The 24,948-nt window shown below is 44.0% G+C and overlaps 1 protein-coding gene across 3 annotated transcripts in view; it reads right to left on the bottom strand.

Annotated features, from left to right (window-relative positions):
- Window positions 1–24,699, bottom strand: part of sh3d19 (SH3 domain containing 19) — a 132,582-nt gene extending 107,883 nt beyond the window's left edge. The window contains exon 1 of one of the 3 annotated variants that reach the window (XM_073042902.1): window positions 24,408–24,699. In XM_073042902.1, coding sequence (XP_072899003.1) covers window positions 24,408–24,531 — 124 coding nt within the window. In that variant the 5' untranslated portion in view covers window positions 24,532–24,699. The remainder of the gene's footprint in view (window positions 1–24,407) is intronic. The other 2 variants (XM_073042900.1, XM_073042903.1) reach the window with 2 other exon arrangements.
- Window positions 24,700–24,948: the final 249 nt, after the last annotated feature.

Raw genomic sequence — 24,948 nt, 5'->3', positions numbered from 1 at the left:
CATACCTGCAGAAAAGGGCAATGCTATTGTCATCTGGCAGATTGACCTCTTCCTTGCTGAAGTAAGATGGTAGCTCTCAGACAGGTCCTCTTAGTTACCCCTTAAACTCGACCCCATTAAGAAACATCAAACCATTGTTTCCCCTCACCATCATGAATCTCTTCAACTCTGGAGATCTACCAAATAGTGCTAACAATCTCATAGTTCCCATACCCCGCACTGCTCATTTCTACCTCCTACCGAAGCACAACTATTCTGGCATAAATGCTGGGTAGGCACAAAGTCTTTCCAATACGTTTTGCGTTTCTTTCTTTCTCCTGTTCTCAATCATCTATTTTTTCCATCTCCTCTGGACAAATAACACACCATGAAATTTTCTTTGTTCTACCCACCTCCAACTTTTTACAACAACTTAAAAAGGCCTGGGTTTCTCTGGCAAAACAATATTGACCTGAAATGTTAGTTCTGGTTTTCTGTCCACAGATGTTGCCTGACACACTGAGCTTCTCCAGCATTTTCTGTTGTAATCTCTGATTTTACTTTTGGTTTGCATTCATTCTAGCCCCACTGCAAGATATTTACTAGTTTAAGGAGATCAAAGTGTTTATTTTGATTACATGTTGGTTTACTTGTGATTCATTGATTCCAAAGTTCAAATATATGGCTTCTCCCTCTTACTTAGTACCCGAGAAATGCACCACTGTCTAACTGTATTTAAGCAAGTATTCGACTCCTAAGGTATTAAAATCTTATTTAATGTGTTTAAATGAAACCAATTCCCATCTCCTGGAAAGCAATTTTATTGATTACAGGCAGTCCCTGGGTTACGTACGAGTTCCGTTCCTGAGTCCGTCTTTACGTCGCATTTGTACGTAAGTTGGAACAAGTACAGCCAGTATTATTTAGCGTCAGTTAGTCAAACGTTTGTCTTAGGTATATAGTATATATTTTACCTTTCTATGCATATAAAACACTTAAGAAACTTATGTATTTCAAAAATTAAACCATTACATTGCTTAGTAATAATTGTAGTTTTCATCGGGGCAGGGCCTTTCACATGCTCCATTATTCTCACTTTATCTTTTATCCTTTAAAATTGTTTTGATCGTTGACTGACTGTAGCCTAACGCTTTTCCAATGACCAATGGCGCTTCACCTCTTTCCAAATGCTTTATTATTTCCACTTTATTTTCAATCGTGATCACTTCCCATCAATGGAACAGAAACACTGCGGGCGGTGTGTCCTGACCTCCACCAGCTCCGAGGTCCGCTGGGTCCTAAGGACCACCGCACTGAATTCCCCGGGTCTGCACTGAGACAGGTTAAATGCGACAAGTGGGGGCTGAGCTGGGTTTGGGTATTTGATCCTCCACAATATTCCACGTGGGAATTTAAACTGGAGGTGGCAGTGCTTTTTTTTACGAGGTCGAGTTGTGAGCTCGACATCAACCCGCACGGAAGGTACGAGAGTCACTGGATCGACATCAACCCGGTGCGCTCGGGTGGGAGCAGTCTGTCTCGAGCCCGGTGCTGATTTCACTGTGCCACTGAGAATGTGAAAAGGGTAAGGGGTACGTGTAGAGGGGGTGGGCGAGGGGTAAGTGTAGCAAAATATGTAGACAGGACAAGAGAGGTACGTCATTGGGGAAGTAAGGAGAGGTAGCTAAAATAAGGTGCCAGGCCAGACGTGGAGACCACAAGGAAAAGGGAACCTGCGACCACAAGACAATGTGTTTGGCAAAGTATTTTGAGGATACCTATTTCAAGTGTTTTGAAGTGCGTCAGTATTAATTCTAGGTATTACGCTTTAACCTTTGCTAAATTAGCTATGCAATAGCCAATCAATTGATGAATTCGAATCGGTAACCATATTTGCGAATGTAGTACCCTGCTTTTGGGTATAAGTATGACCTTTGTAAACTGACAAATTGGGAGTTGGCTACCTTACGCCCGAAGTGCGTGGGGCTGCGAACTCCTCTCTGAATAAAAACCGTTTCAGAGGTAATTTTGTGTCTCTGGTGTTTTTCCTCAACTGAGCAGGTAACAGTTACAGGTTGACACCAAAAGCCGACCGGAATGGGGGGCGGGGAGGGAGGGAGGGTCAGGGTGACTCTTGCTAAGAAAAATTTAAGCGAAATACAAAGTTACACACTGAACACTGTGTCAATGGCAATGACTTAAAATGGCGGATGGCGTCGCGATCCGACTTAAAATGGCAGACGGCGTTCTCCTTCCTCGGTTCGTAAATACGAGTTGTCCATAAGTTGGACGTTCATAACTCGGGCACTACCTGTACATACTATTTTTATGTAAGTTTATGCAGCTTTTTGAGATTTTTTTTGATGATGTGCGGTAGCAGTAATCTCTTATTTCTTGCATTTTATTACCCTGAATAAAATAACTTTTGAAATAACATAGCAATAACATGCATGCAAAGAACAGTAAATGACTTCATCTGATAAGAGTGACATTTGCGCATGACCTGAATATAATTTGAAATAGAAAACAAAACATGCAATTAAAATTTATGCATCTATTGTTTGCTAGAGTTAATTGACAAAGGCTAAATGTGACCTAGTGGTAGCAAGCTGCATCAGAAGGTTTGAGCTCGAACATCTAAACCAGTCACACAGTCCAGTATCGTTCCACACTGTCGGAAGAACTGTTTTTGTCACTGAGCAGCAGTAATGATGAGCCACTGGGCTGTTGTCACACTGTTCCAGTGAGCTAGGTTGGAAGAATGAGAGGGGATCTCATTGTCATGTGCCTAGGTACAGTGGACACAGGGAGGATGTTTCCTATAGTGAGGAAGTCTAGGACTAGAGGACACAGCCTTGGAATAGAAGGATGTTCCTGTAGAACAGAAAATTCATTGCCACAGACAGCGGTGGAGTTCAAGTCAATGGGAAGAGGTTAAGAGGCTCTTGGTTACTCAGCGCGTCAAAGGCTACTGGGGAGAAGGCAGGAGAATGGGGTAGAGGGGGATAATCGATCAGCCATGATGGAAAGGCGGAGCAGGCTCAATGGGCTGAATGGACTAATTCTGCTCCTATGTCTTATGGGTTTACGGTATTATGGAACTGCATTGTTCGCATTAACAACCAGCATGTCTGAGAAGGTGCTGGAGGCCCAATTCTGACCTAACTATGTCTTATAGTCTCTGTGGGGTTTTGCAAGCTCTCCTTGAGATCACGTGGCTTTCTTCCTCAGTTTTTTTCCCACAGCACAAAAATGCAACAGTAGGTTAACAGACCTAACGTAGATGGGTGGCACCAGAATTGGGAAATGTAGATGGACATGTGAGGAAATATGCACACTAAGAACAGAGAAAATAGGATTAGGAGTAAATAATATGATCTTTTTTGTGCTCTCAACTTCGTTGTTCTGCTTCCTATAATCCTCAATTCCCCTGCAGCCCAAACATCCTATCTAGTATGAGTACACTAAATTACTCAGCATCAACAGTTCACAGAGGTAAGAATTCCAATCATTCTAAGAGGAGAAATTTGATATTTCAATCATGTGATCAACTCCTTCATCCTGAGACTAAGCTCTCCTGGCTGAACAAAACTTGTGCATTAGACTAGGTGTCATTTTGATTATTAAACAATTCCATTCCCCAGCTCTCTGGCTTGCACATACAGTGGTGGATCGCAGGATCAGTGTAAGACAAAACACTGTGTATGTATCAGAGTTCCTCCTCAACTACCTCCATCGTCAACAGGATCTTACCACCAAACACATAGTTACACCCCAATCTCTGCTTTCTGCAGGGAATCACTCTCTGTGTCTTTGTCCCTCCCCACTCACTCCTGGCAATTATCCCTGCAAGTGGAAGAAGCGCTACACCTGCCCATTAACCTCCTCCCTAATCACTGTTCAGAGCCCCAAGCAGTTCTCCCAGGTGAGAAACACTTCATCAGAAGTCTGTCAGAGCCATCTACTGTATCCAGTGCTCCTGATGTGGCCTCCTCTACATTGCTGAGACTCAATGTAGACTCCAGGAGCTCTTTGTCAAGCATCTTCACTCCCTGGGTCCAACTATATTAATTCCATTGCCCATTCCCATTCCGACATATTGGTCCATGGCCTCCTTTACTGCCGTGAAAAGGCCAGCTCAGGTTGGAGGAGCTACACCTCATATTCCTTCTGGGTAGTCTCCAACCTGATGGTATGAACATCGATTTCTCTAATTTTTGTAATTTCTGTCCCACTCTTTTTCCATTCCCCATTCTGGATCCCCTCTTACCCCTTCTTTTCTCCTCACCTACTTATCACCTCATTCTGGTGCTCCTCCTTCCCTTTCTCCCATGGTCCACCCTTCTCTCCTTCTTCTTCACCCCTTTACCTTTTCCACCTATCACCTCCCAGCCTCTCACTTCATCCTCCCCTCCCCCACCCACCTACCTTCCCCCCTCACTGGCATCCTTCTGCCTTCTACTGCTTCCCCTCCCCTACTTTCTTATCCTGAGTTCTTCCTCCTTCCTTACCAGCCTTGATGAAGGGTCTCACCCTGAAATATCGGCTCTTTATTCCTCTCCATCGATGCTGCCTGGCCTGCCAAGTTCCTCCAGCATTTTGTGTGTGTTATTCTGGATTTCAGCATCTGAAGAGACTATTGGGCTTATGATTTCACTGAATATCAGGCAGCATCTATGGAGAGCAAAGAGTCAGTGTTTCACGACAGGTCTCGGCTCAAAACATCGACCGTTCATTACTCTCCATAGATGCTGCCTGATCTGCTGAGTTCCTCCAGCACTTACTGTGTGTTGCTCAGGATTTTCAGCAGCTGCAGAATCTCTTGTGTTTCTGAAACACTGTAGACAATGCCTTGATAAAGTAGTCAGCCCTCAACCCTTCGTTCACATTAGAGTATTACAACCAAGGATTTTGATCAATTTAACTGAGAATTCTTATTTGTGAATCACATGCTCTTTTTCACAACTGAGCCCCCAATACAGGGGAAATTGTGAAGCATGATAAACTAAAAAATTTAAAAACTGATACGTTAGCAATTCAAAAATATTCATCCCCCTTTGCCTAGTACTTAATTGAACCACTTCTCACAACAGCTATTACAGCCAGTAGTCTTTTTGGATAAGTCTCTATTAACTTTGCACAACATGATGGAGCAAGATTTGACCTTTCCTCCTTGCAAAATTGCTAAGCTAGGCCAGGTTAGTTGGGGAGTGGCTGTGGACAGCAATCTCTAGGTCTTGCCAATGGTGTTCGATCAGGTTATGGTCAAGATTCTGACTGGGCCACTCAAGGACATTAATTTTGATTGAAGCCACCCATGGCTGCTCTTGCAGTGTGCCTGCTGAAAGACGAGCTTCCTCCCGGTTTAAGCTTTCCAGTAGGTTTTAATCCAGGATCTCTTTGTATTAAGCAGCATTCATCTCTCCATCAATCCTGACCAGATTTCCAATCCCTACTGCTCAAAACCACCCCAAAGCATGATGCTACCTCCACCATACTTTATAGTAGGGATGGTGTTACCTGGCTGATGCGCAGTATTAGATTTGCGCCACGCGTACCGCTAAAAAAAATCCATATCCTTGCCCGTAGAGACTTTGCAAAGCATCACTTAGAAGATACTATAAAGATGTGGTAAAAGGTCTTGTGGTCGGATGAGATTAAAATGGAACACTTCGGCCTCAACATTAAGCAATAGTGTGGCATAAATCCAATATTGCCCATTTAAGTCATTACACGTAATTCTCATTTATGTGAACAAAGGGTTGTGGGTTGAATGATTTTTAAAGGCACTGTATACTGTTGTGTATGCTGCAGACTAATCTAGAATGAATGCCAATCTTTCCTGATAACATTTTTACACTGATCAATAAAAACACTCCCACTAGTATTTCACGTCCAATGTGCTTTGGTACAATTGCCATCATTTCAATCTTCTGACTGGATGAACAGGAATTTGTAAATGAGTTCCAAGTATACATACAATGAGTAGGAATGGTGCAAACATTCAATTCAAGTAAATGTAGTACGGTAGTCTTTTCTTAAAAGAAAAGCTTCTGCTCAAATGAATCAGTGCAATCAGGAGATCATGATTTCTGAAACACCCAATCTACGCACAGCTCAAAGTTCTAAGTAAATTTATTATCAAACTACATAGATGTCACCATATATAACCCTGAGATTCATTGTCTTGCCAGTACACTCAATATAGCCATAACCAAATAATAACTATAATAGAATCAATGAAAGACAGCACAAACTTGGGCATTCAAACAGTGTGCAAACAACAAACTACAAATACAAAAAGAAATAATAATAATAAATTAATAAGCAATAAACATCGAGAACACGAGATGAAGAGTCCCTGAAAGAAGGTCTATATGTTGTGCGTACCTTTCCAGTCAACACCAGTGAGATGGAGCTTTTGAAGTTTTCCCATCAGAATGGCAAATTTAAAAACTGCAATTTTCACACAAGCTCTATACTTCTGTTTAAAACAAATCACAAGAATGCAAGAAAATAGGAGCAGGAGTAGGCCGTCAAGCCTGACATGCCATTTAATATGTTCATAGCTAATCCATTCTGACCTCAACTTTTCTTCTGTGCCACTTCTCCATATCCCGCTATCCCTCAATCTATCAAATATTTATACAACTTTACTTTAAATACATAATGATCCAGCTTCCACCACCTGCCACAGGTGAGAATTCCAGAGATTCACCACCCCCATTAGAAGAAATTTCTACATACCTCAGTCTTAAATGACTACCTCCTTAAAATTGTAACAATTTTTTCAAGACTCTCTCTAATGAAAACATTTCCAAGTTCTATCCAGACAAGCCACATAAGGATCTTATATGTTTGAATAAGTCACCCCCATTCCTCTGAACTAGAAGCACTGGCGATTCAGTGGTAAAACTCTCACTTGCCAAACAGAGGCCCACATTTGATTCCTGGTCAATGCAACGATGATGCTTTAACAAATTTCATGACGTAAGCCAATGATATTAAATCTGATTCTGATTCTGAATATAGGCTCCAACTATTTAGTAGGACAACCTTCTCATTCTACCCTGGTGAATCTTTTTTTTTTAATTGGCTCCAATGTTGTTATATATTTTCTTTAAGTAAGAGGACCAAAAACATGCAATATTTCAGGTGAGGCCTTACCAAAATGGTAGAGAATTCCCGAGATCTGTACAATCAACAAAATCTCCCTATTCTTCAAGTTAAGTCCTTTTGATTTGATTTCTCTTGTTGAAGTGCCTGACCTTGCACTTCCCTGCATTAAACTCCATTTCCCAGTCTTTTTCCTTTTCATTCAATCTATCTATATCCCACAGCATCACAACATGCCCTTCCTTCTATTTTTTATCATGGGCAAATGCAGCGACTTTACATACTGCGCCTTCTTCCAAGGCATTGGTGCAAATTGTGAACAACTGTAGACAAAAAAAATCCCTGTACTCTACTAGTTACCTCCTTCCAGTCTGAAAAAGGACTCATTTATTCCAATCACAAACAAGAGAAAATCTCCAACTCTTGTTTTCTGAGAGACAGACAGTTTTCAACCCATTCTAACACACTACTTTAGATACTGTGGGTTTTTACAGTTGAAAATATCACAACGGAACCCCGGTTCAAAAGACAAAAACAAAATAACTATGCACAGCAATCAGCAATTTTTCAGGTTTATGCAATGTAAATAGGAGAAATGAACTGTTTTACCTAGAAATAAAAGCAGAATCAAGCAATGAATCAGCTTTTTGGCTGCTGTGGCCATTTGGAGCTTTTAAAACATTGACCAATGATAGCACTTAGAAACTTCCTAATCAACTTCAAGAAGCAACTGTGGGATCATTTAAATGGAAAAATAAGCATTATATATATATATATAAATTATACATTTTAAGGGTTGAGATGGCACTGGTGATGCACAGTGACAATTTGCTGGCAGTAAACATAACTATTAACTACTTTATCAGTCACACTTTGTCTTAGAATCGATCACTGCAATCAATGGCCTGTAACTTCTCTTTCAGAGTGGTGCTTTTGAACCGCCTGCACGACCTGGCATTTTTGCGGTGTGAGCTGAAGTCTAGATGGTGTGTACGGGACAAATCGAGGTGACAGGGCCCAAGCCTGAGAGCATATCAAAGCATCAGGGCCAGGGTCTGCGAACAAGCCAAGACTTGGCCAATTTAAGCACCGGGTCAGGTTGAAAGGTCATAGAGTCATGCTGGTGTTCAGCCTGCTGCTGCCCAAAGTTTAGTCATCTCTGCGCTGAAGCTGGACTGCGACCAAGTGGGAGGACGTGAAGAAAGCTACCTTTTCAATCAAGATTAGAAAGGCAGAACTTTGCAGGAGTTTCTCGAAATTGGACTGCCACTGATCACCAAATGGGGTTCATTAGGAAGGGCAAACAAAAACAATGCAAGTGCAAGCGGAGCGGCCATTGTTGTGAGTGGGCCAGTGTTTGGAGTGGCTTTGCTCATCAGGCCAGTGGGGTCAGATTTGGGCAAGGTAAAGTATCTGGTAAGTCTCTATTTTTATTCTTTATTCATTCCTTGAATGTTAGGACACAATAGTGCAGAGAGAATGGCTCCAGGGCAGTGTTTTGTACTGCATGTCAGATGTGGGAATTCTGGGAGACCTTCAGTCTCCCGGATAAACACATCTGCATCAGGTGCACTGGGATGCAGCTCCTCGGAGAACTGGAGCTGCAGCTGGATGACCTTAGGCTCATATGGGAGAATGAGAAGGTGATAAACAGGAGCTACAGAGAGGCAGTCATCCCCAGGTTGCAGGACAGGTAACTGGGGGTGACTATCAGGAGAAGGAAGGGAAATGCACAACCAGTGCAGAGTATACCTGTGGTCATTCCCCTCCATAATAAGTATACCATCTTTGATACTGTTCAGGAGGACGACCTACCTAGGAGTACCGGATCTCTGGCACTGAGTCTAGTGTTGTGGCTCAGAAGAGCAGAGAGGTGAAGAGGACTGCAGTGGTGATAGGAGATTCCACAGTCAGGGGAACAGAGACAAGAATCTGTGGGTGTGATAGACATGGCCTCTCAGGTGCCAGGATCAGGGATACCTCAGACTGTGTCCATAGCATTCTAAAGGGAGAGAGGGAACAGCCATTAGTCTTGGTACATATTGGCACCAATGACATGGGTAGGAAAGGCAAGGAGGTCCTAAAGAGAGATCTTAGGGAGCTACGTAGAAAGCTGAAAAATAGGACCTCCAGGGTAGTAACTTTATGCATCTGTGAGGGTAAGAATAGGAATCAATATCAGAATCAGATTTAATATTACCGCTATATATTGTGAAATTTGTTAACTTTACGGCAGCAGTACAATGCAATACATGATAAATAAATATAGAGAAAAATGAGTTCACTAAGTACATATATGTCCATTAAATAGTTAAGTTTAAATATGTAATGCAAAATAACAACAGAAATAAAAAGTGTTCATGGGCTCATAGTCCATTTGGAAATCAGATGGCAAACGGGAAGAAGCTGTTCCTGAATCGCTGAGCGTGTGCCTTCAGGCCTCTGTACCTCCTTCCTGATGGTAACAGTGTGAAGAGGGCATATCCTGGGAGGCTGACGATGACTAGTGGTGTCCCACAGGGTTCTGTGTTGGAACCACTTCTTCGTATGTTATATGTCAATGACTCAGATAACGAAATTGATGACTTTGTTGAAAAGTTTACAGACAATATGAAGATCAGTGGAGGGACAGGTAGTTTTGAGGAAGAGAGGCTACAGAAGGACTTAGACAGATTAGGAGAATGGACAAAGAAGTGGAGGATAGAATACAGTGTTGGGAAATGTATGGTCATGCACTTTGGTAGAAGTAAAAAGGTAAATTGTTTTCTAAATGGTGAGAAAATTCAAAAATCTGAGGTGCAAAGGGACTTGGGAGTCTTTGTGCAGAATTCCCTAAAAGTTAACTTGGGGGCTGAGTCAGTGGTGAGGAAGGCAAATGCAATGTTAGCGTTCATTTCAAGAGCACTAGAACATAAAAGCAAGGATGTAATGTCGAGATTTTATAAAGCACTGGTGAGGCCTCACGGAGTATTGTGAGCAGTTTTGAGCATCTTGTGTAACACTGAAGAGGGTTCAAAGGAGGTTCACGAAAATAATTCCAGGTTTGAAAGGCTTATCATAGGAAAAGCATTTGATGGCTCTGGGCCTGTACTCACTAGAGTTCAGAAGAATAAGAAGTGATTTCATTGAAACCTATCAGATGTTGAAAAGCCTCGACAGAGTGGACATGGAGAAGATGTTTCCACTTGGTGGGAGAGTCTGAGACCTGAGGTCACCGCCTCAGAATAGAGAGGTGTCGTTTTAGAACAGAGTTGAAGAGGAATTTCTTTAACCAGAGAGTGGTGAATCTGTGGAATTCATTTCCACAGGCATATGTGGAAACCCAGTCTTTAGGTATACTTAAGGCAGAAGTTGATAGATTCTTGATTAGACATGGCATGAAGGAATACCGAGAGAAAGCAGGAGATTGGGGCTGACAGGGAAAATGGATCAGCCATGATGAAATGGTGGAGCAGACTCGACGGGCCAAATGGCCTAATTCTGCTTCTATATGTTATGGTCCTATGGAACTGAGGCCTGCAACTAATGGTCTCCTGGACGAGCTGCAATGATATAATTGGTTTCGTGGCTGTGGACTCACTTTTGTGAACTTCAGTTCTGAATGTTATTTGCTCACTTTTATTGTTTGCATGATCTGGGGTTTTTTCCCCACATGGTCTTCTTTAGTGAATGGGTTCCCATTGGGTTTCTTTGTTTTGTAAGGAGACAATTCTCAATGTTGTATATAGGATGCATACTTTGATAATAAATGCACTTCTGAATTTTTTAAATGTTTCCCACATTTCTTTTAACAATGTTTTTTGAACAATTAATCACTGAGGATATTTAAGGACAACAATGCAAATCTAAATGGTCACTCTAAACATGGATAAGTATAAAATACTGTAAGCCTACTCTGCTGATTACAGGTTAATAAAGATTCAGATAGAGTGGATATCACAGCACCTCAATGCTACAGACCAGCACTCCTTCCAGTGTTAAATTTTGAATATTAATCAGTAACTAGTCAATTTAACTTCCGCACTAAAATTAACTGAGATCTTATCAATCTGGATTTGATCTCTTCTCATACGAGCAAGTGATATATAACAGAAATTAACAAGAAACTAAGGAAAAATCTGAAAGTAACAGCCAATAAACTGAGTTATTGCTAAATTAATGATCTTCAACAACATAAAGTTCAATCAATGCAGACTGGGCCCTCAAACAGTCAGAAACACCTTAGTTATTTCAGTCTCAATTACAAATGCAGAAAGTCTTTCCCAGAATTGTTAAACACAAAACTAATTTTAACAGCTGAAATTTAAAAGAAACTTGAAATTCAAGAGGCTGCTGCTATACACGTCTTTCCCATACTTGTGCAGTCTAGATTTCAAACAATATGGCAAGTTAAAACTTTCTGTAAGTTATTTTTAAACATAAGATTAATCCTACTCATATTCACACCTTATAATCCTGGATATCAGACAAGTGCACAAAACTTTGTAGTGGGCATACCAAAATCAGAATCAGGTTTAAGATCAGTCTTAAATGACATGCAATTTGCTGTTTTCCACCATTTCTGTGTGTGAGCAGGTGCGGGAAGAGCTCAGCTCTGCTTTACAGTCCTAGCTTGGCTCAGCTCGACTCAACCAGCTGCTTCTCAGGGGTGGGGGCGGAGAAGGGAGATGAGGTGGCTTGTGGAAATACTGTTCCCATCCCGCATAAGATACCCACAGCCCACCACACCCAAAAATTTCATCCACATCGATTCCGCTAGTCTCACAAACATTTGCATGTATGGGTGTCCATCACCGGGGAGGACATTAATACCCACATCCTTATTAATGAATGAAAAAGAATGATTGGTTAACAATTAAATAGGGATGTTTATTCTCTTACCTTCCCCAGCCAGACAGCATCAATTGCTCCTTTTCCTGGAATGGGAATTAGTTTCAGCAAAATGATATTCTTTTGCATTGAGGAAGGTAGAACGCCTAATGAAATCTGGTTTGGGGAGTTATATTGCACATTATTTTCTTGTGCTGTACCACTAGCAACTGTACGTTATACTGCACAACACGAGCAAATTATTCAGTATCAGTAGCAACTTCAAAATAAATTTAGAGGCTGTAAGACATGGGAGCGAATTAAATCATTTGGCTCTGCTCTGCATTTCATTTAAACTCCAAACTTCATTTCATAATGGTTGTAAGTAAGTCAACGGTATAAAGGTACAACCAACTTGCATTGTTAATTGTAGGATCAATACAACCAATAAAGGAGGGGCTCTGCTGGCATTTATAATGACTACGTTTCACTCTCACTCCAGTTTCACTCACAGCACTCGCCCATCAATATTTATTTATTATTTAGTGATATAACATGGAATAGGCCCTTCATGTGGTGCCCGACAGCCCCGATTTAACCCCTAACTTAATCACAGGACAATTTACAATAACTAATTAAATGCAGCACCTGGAGAAAATCCACGCATTCCACAGGGACGCCAGGATTGAACTCCAAACTCTGACGCCTCCAAGCTGAAAATAGCGTTGCACTAACCGCCATGCTACTGTGGTGCCCTAGTACTTCATGCTCCTGGTTATTACTCATGTAAACAGTTCTCAGGCTATTCAAGCACAGGCGCCACTTGTAGGGTAATGTAACGAGCCGCAAATGACACATAATGTTTCCTAAGAGAAACTGTTCTATACAATTCACAAACACCAGCATTCAGTTATTGTGTTCAATTTAAGAGACAATGTCTGATGTAACGATGTCAGCGTACGGCAACCGATCTTGGTTTGCTTGAAATGTAATTAAAGGGCTATGGCTTTTGTTATGCACATAAAACAACTCTCGCATTTCTTATCCACAAATCTTACATCAGTGACCCTGATATTCTCGGATGATTCCAGAGTTACTCAACGACATGTCAAACAATGCCATCACTTTAAAGCTGCTTAAGTTTTGAGAGCAGTACACTCCCGTAAGGTTTGCACAGGTGGAAGCCCAGTTCGCACTGTGAGAAATCACCAAGGACCATTTCAAGTTTTACTATGTCGTAGCACCTCTAAGTAGATTCACTGCAGCCAGAGTGGTGTCTACTCAAGACCCACCTGCGCATGATAAATACGTCATTCAGAAAACTCACCTAATACTGAACTTTGGGCTTTCTGAGTCTGAGATCGCCAAACAGTTGCTCTCCTTGCCTGACAAAGGTGACGCTAGGCCATCAGAACGAATGGACCACATGCTACAGGTATCCCTCCAGGGCAATCACCATCCTTGTTTTATTTTTAAAGAACTCTTTATGAAACAAATACCTGATCAAGTTCACACAGTCCTTGCCAATATACCCATGAAGGACTGTAGAGAGCTTGCTAAAATGACTGATAGTCAACACTCAGCCAGGCAGAGAAGCATCTTGTCCCTCCTTTCCCAGCCAGCAGAGCCTCCAGCAGACTCATGTCTGCGGCTCCAAACTAGACAACGGCGGATCTATGTTTTTACCACACACGCTTCGGCAGGAACGCCAAAAATGCCGACTGCCATGTAGCTTTGACTGTGCCAGTATATTGGGATGTGGGAGGTCTGGGAACACAGTGGATTTTAGCTGTTAGGATGGTTTGTTGTTTGTTACAGATAACCTTTCAGGGCAATGCTTCCTACGTGACACAGATGCTCAAGTAAGTCTGCTGCCGGCATTGCCCATTGACTATAAGGCAGAGAGCAATGGACCCTTGCTGGAAGTCACCAATGGCAGCAGGATCCAGACATTGGACACGAAATGATGGACGACACTATACGTGGGACTTTGTATTGGCTAGAGCTGCTAGACCTCTACTCGGCGTATGTTTCCTGTGCGCCAAAGAAATGTCAGTAGACTTTAAGAGTAGCCAGCTTGTGGACGCAAAGGACTTTGGGTTGTTACCCTGTACCCTCAGTACATTCCCCATGACGATTCTGTCTAGTGTATGCACCACAACTTGTGAATTCACTCTCCTGCTGGGCAAATTTCCAAACCTCAGCAAGCCCACATTTTCCACCACAGTCACAAGGCATGGGGTCGAGCACACTTCCACAACCGGCTCACCAGTCCATGCCCATGTGTGTAGCTGAGACTCAGAAAAGCTGGCCAGTACAAAGGCTGAGTTTGACAACCTCTGTTGTCAAAAGTAGCCGCTGTTGTGGACTTCCCCTTGCCCTGCACTACCAAAGCACTGCAAGAGTTTTAAAGGATAAGGAGTTTCTATCACCATTTCATTCCACGATATGTTTGAGTGGTCAGTGAACATGACCTGAGCACCTGACAACACCAAACGAGCTCTTTCAAACAGGACCCTACTGCCACACCCGCTCCCCAATGTGTCTGATGCCTCAAACGACGCTGTGGGTGCTGTTGGTTGGAGGGGTGAGGCAGCTGTACACTGGCAGCTCTGCCCCTACCATCCTCCATCTCCCCCCAGAGGAAGTACAGAACGTTTGACTACGAGCTTCTCAGTCTCTATCTGGCCGTACGCCATTTTTGTTTTCTACTGCAGGATCGGCATTTCACAGTGTTCGTTGACCACAAACCCCTCGTGCACGTGGTGACCAAAGCATCAGACCCTTTGGTCTGCATGGTTGCAACACCCCCTGGCCTATATTTCGCAAGTCATGACATCGAAGGGAAAAATAATGCTGCGGCTGATTGCCTCTCACACCGTCAATGCCATACACATTGGGGTTGACAATGCCGGCACGGCAGCCAATCAAGTACTGACCCAGAGGTCCAGGCGTATAGGACAGCAGTCACGGGCCTGCAGTTGGCTGATGTCTCAGGGATGCAGGAGTTTCTCTCCTGTGCAATGTCTCAGCCGACTGCCCTTGTCCCATTGTGCCAGCAAAATGGAGGTGTATTGTTTTTAACTCCACTCATGGCCTCTTGCTTCCAGGTGGGAAGGCTTCACAGAAACCTGTTGCTTTGTGCGACAGGGTCTTAGGAAGGATGTGCGAGACTGGAGTGCAGCCTGTGTTTAGTGTCAGTGGGCAAAAATTAACCTTCACAGCATCGGCACCTTTTGAGACCCCTTGACCATGTCAATGTGGGCCTGACTGGTCCAGCCCACCCCTCACATGGTTTCATACATCTCCTTACCATGGTGGACCGTACCCCCAGGTGGTCAGAGGTTGTCTAGCGTTAAATTTGGCTGAGGATGTGGCTCAGGCATTCATTAACACCTGGGTGGCTCAATTCAACACCCCATCTGATACTTCTTCCAATTGTGGTCCCCAATTCACGCCAGACTCCTGGGTGGCAACGGCCCAGAACCTTGGCGTTAAATTGCATCACATCACGGTGTATCGCCCAAAATCCAATGCAAGCAGTTTCACCGTTCCTTAAGGGCTGTTCTGAGGGTGCTCCCCACTGTGCAGAGTTATCTCCTGTGTCCTGCTGGGGCTCAGAACGGCTCCAAAAACGACCTGCAGTCCTTACAGCCACTATGGGTACTGGCTGATTTTATTCCTGACAACACATCCACCTGGTTGGCAGTTCAGCAGCGCTCCGCCCTCCTCAGTAAACTCAATTCTCTTACACCTATTCCTACCTCCATCATGGCACGCAGCACCCTTGGGTTCCAACTGACCTATGGTCTATCTCGTTCATTTTTGTCTGCCATGATGCACATCAACACCCTCTCAAGCCCCCTTACGATGTCCCATTCCGAGTTTTGGAACAGTGTGAAAAGACTTCTATTGTAGATGGGAAGGTTAAACCTGTATGTATTTCTGTAGATCACCTTAACGGCCAAAACCTGGATGGTTCTACCACCATACCCCCTGCATCACAACATCACCACGTGTGTGTCAGCACACCCCGGGATGAGCCAGAGGCACCTGCTGTTACTCCGACCAAGGCATATAGGACACAAGCTGGCTCTGACAGATCACAGTGCTGGCCTTGGGGAATTCTGAGGGGGCCTGTGCAGGGTAATGTAATGGGTGACAGATTGACACATATTGTTCATTATAGAAACTGTTCCACATCATTCACGAACACCAAGTCGTGTTCACTTTAAGAGACGGTGTCTGACGTAATCAGTGTAAGGCGACTGCTTTTGGTTTGTTTGTAATGGAAGTAAAGGTCTGTGGCTTTCGTTAAGCACATAAAGCGACTGTCATATAACTTATTCACAAAATCCTACACCAGCACAGCCAAGCCAGATCTGATCCTCACCGGATTCTGAAATCCACATATTTCCACAAGGCAACAGAAAGTGATTCGAAGGCTGACCAAGAATGAGTTTTCCATTCCTCACTCACGGGCACTGGACTAAACTGACTGACTGCTACCTTTATTTAGAATGAACTCCAGGGAGATCAGGGCTCAAACTTGTTTCTAACCTATGAAAACTAGCTTAATTTGACACAGTCCAAAGTAAACAGTATTCAGTAGGTCAATCCAAAATAAACAACATGCAGTAGATAACTAAGTGATACCTTGACAACAGAACTGTATTAAATAAAAACAAAATAGTCATATTATTCTCTTAAAAACCCCAAGGTAAATATTTATATACACATATATTCTTTTACAACATCTTTAATGCAACAATATACTCAAGGATCCAATAGATTCTAGCTAGTGAATGGTAACACAGAAGCCATATAACTATAATGCCCCATTACAGGAAATGCAGTTTTAATTGCATTGTCCATAAATCACCATGTTTGATAGTTCCCACCGCAAAGGTGTAAGGTACTCTCGTGGGCTTGCTCCTCCTTTTTGCCTTCAGTCCTAAAGCTTTGAGATATTATCATTCCTTCACTGCTGGCTTCCTGATCATCCACTACTAGTGGCCATGCCTTTAGCTGAATCCCTGGAATCTCATTCCTAAACCTCTTCACCTAACTTTCCTCCTTTTAGACCTTTCATTCAAGTCACTGGCCATCTGCTGTTTTGCCTATACTTCTGTCACCTGTAAAAATGCCACTCCCTTTTCTCAGTTCCTTCATGTGATCCCCAGGATGAGGCTTTCCTTTCCAGAACATATGAGATGTCCTCCTTCTTCAAAGAAAGGGGCTTCCCTTCCTCCACCATTGATGCTGCCCTCACCCACATCCTCTATTTCCCAGATATCTGCCTTCACACCCTCCTCCTGCTACCTTAATAGGAAAGAGATGTTATTGTCCTTATCTACCACCCCATGAACCACCACATCATACTCCACAGCTTTCGCCATCCTCAACAGGATTCTGCCACCAAACACATCTTTAGCCTCCCCCACAGTTCTCTGCTTTCCACAAGGATCACTCTGGGATTCCCTCGTCTGTTCGTCACTCCCACCTGACACATCCCTGCAAGTGGACAGTGCTATTCCTGTCCATTCACTTCTTCCCTCTCCTTCATTCAGGGCCCCAAGCCATCCTTCCAGGTGAGGCAACACTTCACCTGCAACACTGTTGGGACCATCTACTGTACCCGGTGCTCCTGACGCAGCCTCCTCTACATCAGTGAGTTTCGAAGTAGATTGGGGGACCACTTTGTCCAGTACCTTCGCTCCATCTGCAACAAACAGGATTTCCTGGTGGCCAGCCATTTTAATTCCAAACCCTATTCCCATTCAACATGTTGGTCCATGGCGTCCTCTTCTTCCACAATGAGCCCACTCTCAGGTTGGAGGAGCAACACCTCAGACTGTGTCTGGGTAGCCTTCAACCAGATGGCATGAATTTCTCAAATGTCTGGTAATTTTCCCCCCTCCCCCTTCTGCCATTCCCCACTCTGGGTCCCCAAGCACCTCTTCTCCTCACCTGCCTATCTCCTCCCCCGGTCCCCCTACTCCTTAGCTTTCTCTCATTATTCCCTCTCCCCTGCTGTCAGATCCTTTCTTCTTCACCCCTTTGCCTTTTCCACGTATCCTAGCCTCCCCCACCTACCTTCTCCCACACCAGGCTTCACCGATCACCTTCTAGTTTGTACTACTTCCCCACCCTTGACCTTCCTAATCTGGATTGTTCCCCCTTCTTTTCCAGTACCGACAAAGGGTCTCAGCCTGAAATGTCCACTGTTTATTCCTTTCCATAGATGCTGCCTGACCTACCGAGTTCCTCCAACATCTTGTGTGTGTTACGCTGGATTTCCAGATTCTGCAGAATCTCTTGTGTTTATGATTGGCCATGAAACACAACATTAAGGTTTATTTGATAACAGTTGGATATCTTTGCTATGGCAGAAGTCACTACATAAATGGAAGCAGTTGTTGTTCCAAGATTAGGACGTGGCACTCTCTCATACATCTGAAATTTTTACTTCTCTTCATTTATTGTTGGATTTGTGCTGAAGGAACAAAAAAAATAAAGAGTTAAATTTGGCCATCTCCAGCATTCTTCACGGTTCGATGTATCAGGTTACAGTTTAACTGAGCACGTTGTATAGTTTCTGCTGAGAATGCAGGAAGTGATTTTCCTGTCTGCACTTTTCGTCAATACAATGGCCCCAAATTAGCTGTAGGAAGTGAGGCTGCAAGGCCAAAATGAACTGCTGTATGTCCAGATAATAAACAAGTTGACATCTGGTGTTTTGTAGAAATTATGCCATTTCCGGTTGGCTTGTTCATAAACCGTACTCAAGGTACAATAAATCAATACACATCTTGAGACTTCTATCATGCTCTACTTGGAGCGCTAGGATCAATTTAGATCAAGCCTCTGCAGAGAATGCACAAAATGACAGGATTTATTCCTCCATGTGTAAGTACCTGTATCTGGAAATAGTCATACAAAGGAGTAACAACTCCTTTGTGTGTCAACAAATACACTCAAAAAACTTCAATAGATTACTGTGGAGAGCATTCTGACAGGCTGCATCACTGTCTAGTATGGAGGGGCTACTGCACAGGACCGAAAGAAGCTGCAGAAGGTTGTATATCTAGTCAGCTCCACCTTGGGCACTAGTCCACAAAGTACCCAGGACATCTTCAAGGAGCGGTGTCTCAGAAAGGCAGCGTCCATTATTAAGGACCTCCAGCACCCAGGGCATGCCCTTTTCTCACTGTTACCATCAGGTAGGAGGTACAGAAGCCTGAAGGCACACACTCAGCGATTCAGGAACAGCTTCTTCCCCTCTGCCATCTGATTCCTAAATGGACATTGAATCTGTGAACACTACCTCACTTTTTTAATATACATTATGTCTGCTTTTTGCATTATTTTAAATCTATTCAATATATGTATTCTGTAAATTTATTTATTTATTCTTCTATATTATGTATTGCGTTGAACTGCAGCTGCTAAGTTAACAAATTTCATGTCACATGCTGAGGATAATAAACCTGATTCTGATTCTAAATTCGGAGATCTGCACCTCACGTGGTGTTACAGATTCAAATGTTCCGGCTGAAGGGAGCAAGGTAAGGAGGAAGCATGTACACGTGACTTGTATATCTGCCGCGTTCATCTTCTGCAGGAACTGTTGCAAACCATCTAAAATCGAGGAAAACTGCAAAAGCAGGAGATAGAAACATAAAGAGAGCAGAAGAGCAATGGCTGGTCCTCTAATGCAATACCATATGCATGCTCTCTCTCTCCCCCATATCACACAATGCCTCTTTTTGTCCAGAAGTCCAAATCCTCCTTCTTAAAAATGTTCACAAATTTGGTCCTGTTGAATTCTGTTATAGAGAATTCCACAGGTTCATTATCATTCGCCACCCTCTTCGCCATGTGAAGAAATTTCTCCTCATCTCAGTCCTATGACATTTCAATGAGATCCCTCTCATACTTCTGAATTCCAGTGAACAACTGTAAAAGGAAAGACTGGTGACGAGGTGGTGTACAGGAATGTGACAGCAATAAGACACCAGGTTGAATGGTGCTGTAGCAACATGTCATTTGAAATCCAGTGCTCTGATGTGGCGGTTTTGTCATATTCGTGTTACCCCGAGCCAGAACACCTAACAGTCAAGTGCTGCTTACCGTTCCATGTCCAGACCACATTTCGGGAAATCGAATCACTTGGTTGTTCTTCTCCTACCTGCATACACAGAGGCTAAAGAGCACCCAGAGATTTGGACAACGAAGGAGGCAGAGGAGCGGTACGGGATTGCTTCATGTCAGTAGACTGGGCCGTGATCAAGAAGTCATCAGTGGATCTGAATGAATACACCACGGCTATCATGGACTTCATTAAAACAGTCGTAGACGAGTGTGTCCACACAAAATCATTCAGAGCCTTCCCCAAACAGAAACCCTGGATGAGCCAGGAAATCCACAACCTGCCGAGGGCCAGATCAGAGACATTGGGGTCTAGCGACCAAGTAGGATATTAGAAGTCCAGGTAGGATCTCCAGAAAACCATCTCACAGGCTAGCTGGCAAATCTGAACTAAACTTGATTCAACAAAGGATGCTTGACAGTTGTAGCAGGGCTTGAATGCTAATACTTCTTAGAAAGTGAAATCAAGCAACATCAGTGACAACAGGGCTCGCTTCCAGATGAGCTCAGTGCCTTCTATGGTCAAAACATGGAGGAACCATCATGAACACCCACTGCTCCCAAAAGCCTTATGATTTCAGTCCCTGATGCTGACATTGCAGCATCCTTCAGGAGGATGAATCTATGGAAAGCATCTGGCCCAGATGAGCTGAGCCCTGTGCTGATCAACTGGCTGGAGTGTTCACCAATCTCTTTCACCTCTCACTTGGGCAGTCTGAAGTACCTACCTGTTACAAGCAGGCTTGAATTATACCAGTGCCTGAGAAGAACGTGGTCACCTGCCTTAATGACTATCATCCAGTAGCAATTGTATCCACTGTGATGAAATGCTTTGTGAGGTTGGTGATGAATCACATCGACCCCTGTCTGAGAAGTGGCTTGGATCCACTCCAATTTGTCTACAAGCACAACAGGTTTTCACTCAACCCTGGAACATCTGGACCTCTTTCTAATGATTTGATTTAATTTTTAACCAACAGAGCCACACCACCACCTCTGCTTACCTACCCGTCTTTTCAATACAATGTGATTCCTTGGATGTTAAGCTCCCAACTACGATCTTCTTTCAGCCATGACTCAGTGTTGCTCTCTACATATTACCTGCCAATCTCTAACCACACTACAAGGTCATCTTCTTTATTCCGTATACAGTGTGTATTCAAATATAACACTTTCAGTCTTAGATCCATCACCCTTTTCAATTTTGACACCCTTTTACACTGCCGTTCATCCTACTGACTGCAATTTTGCCCTATCATCTGCCTGTCCTTCCTGACAGTTTCACTACACACTGCCTCTGCATGTAAACCGACAGCCTTATCACTCCATTTCCCACCACCCCCCTGCCAAATTAGTTTAAACCCTCCTCAACAGCTCTAACAAATCTGCCCGCAAGGATATTGGTCATCCATGGGTTCAGGTATAACTCACCCCTTTTGTACAGGTCATACATTCCCCAGAAGAGATCCCAGTGATCCAGAAATCTGAAACTCTGCCCCCTGCACCAGTTCCTCAGCCACATAATCATCCTATTCTTACCCTCACTAGCATGTGGCTCAGGCAGCAATCCAGAGTTTGCTACCCTGGAAGTCCTGCTTTTCAGCTTTCTACTCCCTAAATTCTCTCTTTAGGACCTCATCATTTTTCCTACCTACGTCATTGGTGCCAATATGTACCAAGACTTCTGGCTGCTCACCCTCCCCCTTTAGAATGTTGTGGACCCGACCCCTGACCCTGGCACCTGGGAGGCAACATTCCACAGAATATGAAAGACGCCCGGATGGTATTTTACAGCTCAGAGTTCAATTCCAGAATCATCTGTAAGGAAACTGTACATCCGCCCTGTGGAATTCTCCGGATGCTCCAGTTTCTTCCCACAGTTCAAAGTTGTACCAATTAGTAAGTTAGTTGGTCATTGTCAATTAAATTTGCCTGGGGTTGGATTGGGGGTTGCTAGGTGATGCGACTCGAGAGGCGGGAGGGGCCTTTCTTGCACTGTATCTCTAAATAAATAAAAAATAAACAATTCTTTTTTACACAGAGAGTAGAAGATTTGTGGAACATGATGCAAGGGTACCGGGAGAGACAGATACATTGGGGACAATTAAGATATTCTTAGATAGGCACATAGAAAAATGGAGGGCTACTTGGGAGGAAAGGTTCAGATTTACCTTCAGAGTAGGTTAAAAGGTCCACACATGACGGGCTATGGTCTCTCCCACACTCCTAACTTTAGACTTGTAGATGATTAACAAACTTTGAGTTAGGAAGTGAATTACTCCCTGCAAGATTCCACGCCTCCAATCCACTCTTGTACTTGCAATGTATATATGGCTACTCCAGTACAGTTTCTAGTCAATGGTGATTCAGTGATAATTATGCCAATGAATTTCACGGCATCACAGCTGAATTTTCTCTTGTCAGATATCATCACTCCTTGACACTTAGGTGTTACATGTGTTACGCACACTTTGTAAGATACTGCTGTTACTGACTGTTTGCTTTTTGTGGGGCAGACACAGTCAAACACAAGTTACACCATTGGCTATTTATGAAAACACTTAGTGGGGTGGGGGGAGAGCTCTACTGTTGATCTGGAAGAAAAGGTACCCAGCTTCACAGATCAGGAGACCCTAATTCAAAACCTGAGTTCAGATGAGGCTGCAGATTATGGGCTATAATCCCTGCATCAATAAAGGAGACAAAACTGACCATAAAACAGGGGAGTAGAATTTGGCTGTTCGCCCATTGAGTCTGCTCCACAAACTGGGCAGAATCTCCAGCTGTGACAGCAATGTATCTGACAAGTCCTGGTGACTTTGGTTGAGAAGGTGATGTTCCACACTTCACAGCCAAGTAAATGTTGACATTTAAAGTCCAAGGGAAAATGGACTAATTAGGTTCTTGATCACTGTCCAGCAGCAATCAGAAGAAACAGGATGGAAACAAAAACAATTAAAGTACAAAAACTAAAGGTCAGGAGGAGTACAAATCTCACATCTCAGCAAAAGGTTTCGCATTTAGACAACGATTTAATGCATTTCCCTGTGCATCACAGTGCTGGATTTGTAATCCTAAAACTGTTCACCAGAACGAAGACAAATGCTGAAAGCAGAAACCATTCATCTAATTTACTGAAGTTAATTTTGGTCCCTATTTTTTCTTCTTTGTTCAATACAAAAAAAAGTGAAAATGTTGCGGAGAAAAATGCTGAGTTCAGAAATGAAATAAATAGGAATCTCTACACCCGGGTTAGTAAAATCCAAGTCCCAGTCAAATACTATTGACCCACAGGAGAAAATCTGCAGATGCTGGAAATCCAAAGCAACACACACAAAATGCTGGAGGAACCGAGCAACTCAGAACTCGCCCTGACGAAGGGACTCGGCCCAAAACGTCGACTGTTCACTCTTTTCCATAAATGCTGCCTGGCCTGCCGAGTTCCTCCAGCATTTTTGTGCGTGTTGCTTCAAAGGATCCAGGTTACTTAAGGTCCAACTCTTAACTAAACTGCTCTGTGAAGAAGTTGATAACAATCCAATTCCTAATCAATTGTGCTCAACCACTAAGTATTCCAACAGCTGTTAAAATTGTCTACTAGCATTCATTGTCCAAACTCACAATCTAGTCAAAGGGATGGATAGTATCCACAGAACGCGGCATGCTCGGGGGGGGGGGGGGGTGGAGAGAAATAAATGGGGTCTATTTACCCGGTGCCAACAAGAGACCTCCACTGAATAAACTCGAAATGAACATCTCACCCTCCTCTAGTTCAAACACAGAGCACTTACAAAGCAAGCTATAACACCCCGCCTAATGTCGTTCACTCAGTGTGCTGATTACTATAAAACCAGTCAGACAGGCAGGCACAACTGTCAGGGAGCGAGTGGAAATAAATCTGAAGCCCGGGTTCAAGCGGGTATAGCAGGGTTTGAAAGGGTGGGCTTTGACCACCCAGTTGCCCCCATCCACCCACCCAAGGTGCCTCGCCATCTTCGGCCAACACACCCCGCCAGCTGGCCATCAATGCAGGGGCCGCCGGAGACACAGTCGGAAACATTTAACAGCGTATATAAACAAAAAAGAAGCTTATTTAATGAGCAAGGAGCCGGGCAAATCAATATAAAACACACGGATCCCCCGTCCAACGTTTAAAATAAATCAGAGCTCATGGATTCAGTTGTGTGCGGGACAACTCGATTCTCGGCCAAGTGACAGACTCTTAAGCTGCCCGCGAGGAAGCGGGGAGGGGAAGAACAACTGGCCATTCGGGCAAGAAATGGCTTAAGTCTTCCTTAAGCCCGATCTGGGGCGGTAGGGGAGTCGGGGCGCTGCCAGCCCGCCGAGCTTACCTGCTAAGGAGGCGCCGGTCCGTCTGGCAGCTGCCGAGCGGTGCCTGAAGCCGGGGTCCCTGTCGCTCACCCCTCGCACCTCCTTCTCCTCCTCTTCCTCCTGGATCCAGGCTTCCGCCATCATCACACGGACTCGATCGGCGTGGGCGGGAGGAGCAGCGCTGCGGACAGCAAGTCCGGTCAGATAGTCCGCGGCAACATCAAGCCGCCCGCAGCCCCCGGGGTCCGCCGGTAGAACAGCCCTTCACACGCCCTCCCTCACCTGTGCCAGCAGCTACCCCCGGGAGAATCGCCGGGAGCCGTCCGCCGCACCCCCCCTCCCACCTCCCTGCCGGCCCAGCACCCGGTCCGCTGGGGAGAACCTTTCCACCCACCCCACCTCGCGAACACCACAGGGCGCTACCTTGCAACAACTTCCGAAATACTCTCGTCCTGACAGGAAACTCAGCAACTAAAATGAAAACAAAAGGTGGCGGTAGCAGCTGCTCCTGACTTTCGTTCATTAAGACGTGCAGATCCAACGTGTGATTATTCTGGAAGT

Source organism: Hemitrygon akajei, chromosome 4, assembly GCF_048418815.1.
Source record: "Hemitrygon akajei chromosome 4, sHemAka1.3, whole genome shotgun sequence".
In the NCBI taxonomy this organism is placed as follows: domain Eukaryota; kingdom Metazoa; phylum Chordata; class Chondrichthyes; order Myliobatiformes; family Dasyatidae; genus Hemitrygon; species Hemitrygon akajei.
The sequence above is the reverse complement of the archived record's forward strand: the minus strand, read 5'-3'. Positions and strand labels throughout refer to the sequence as shown.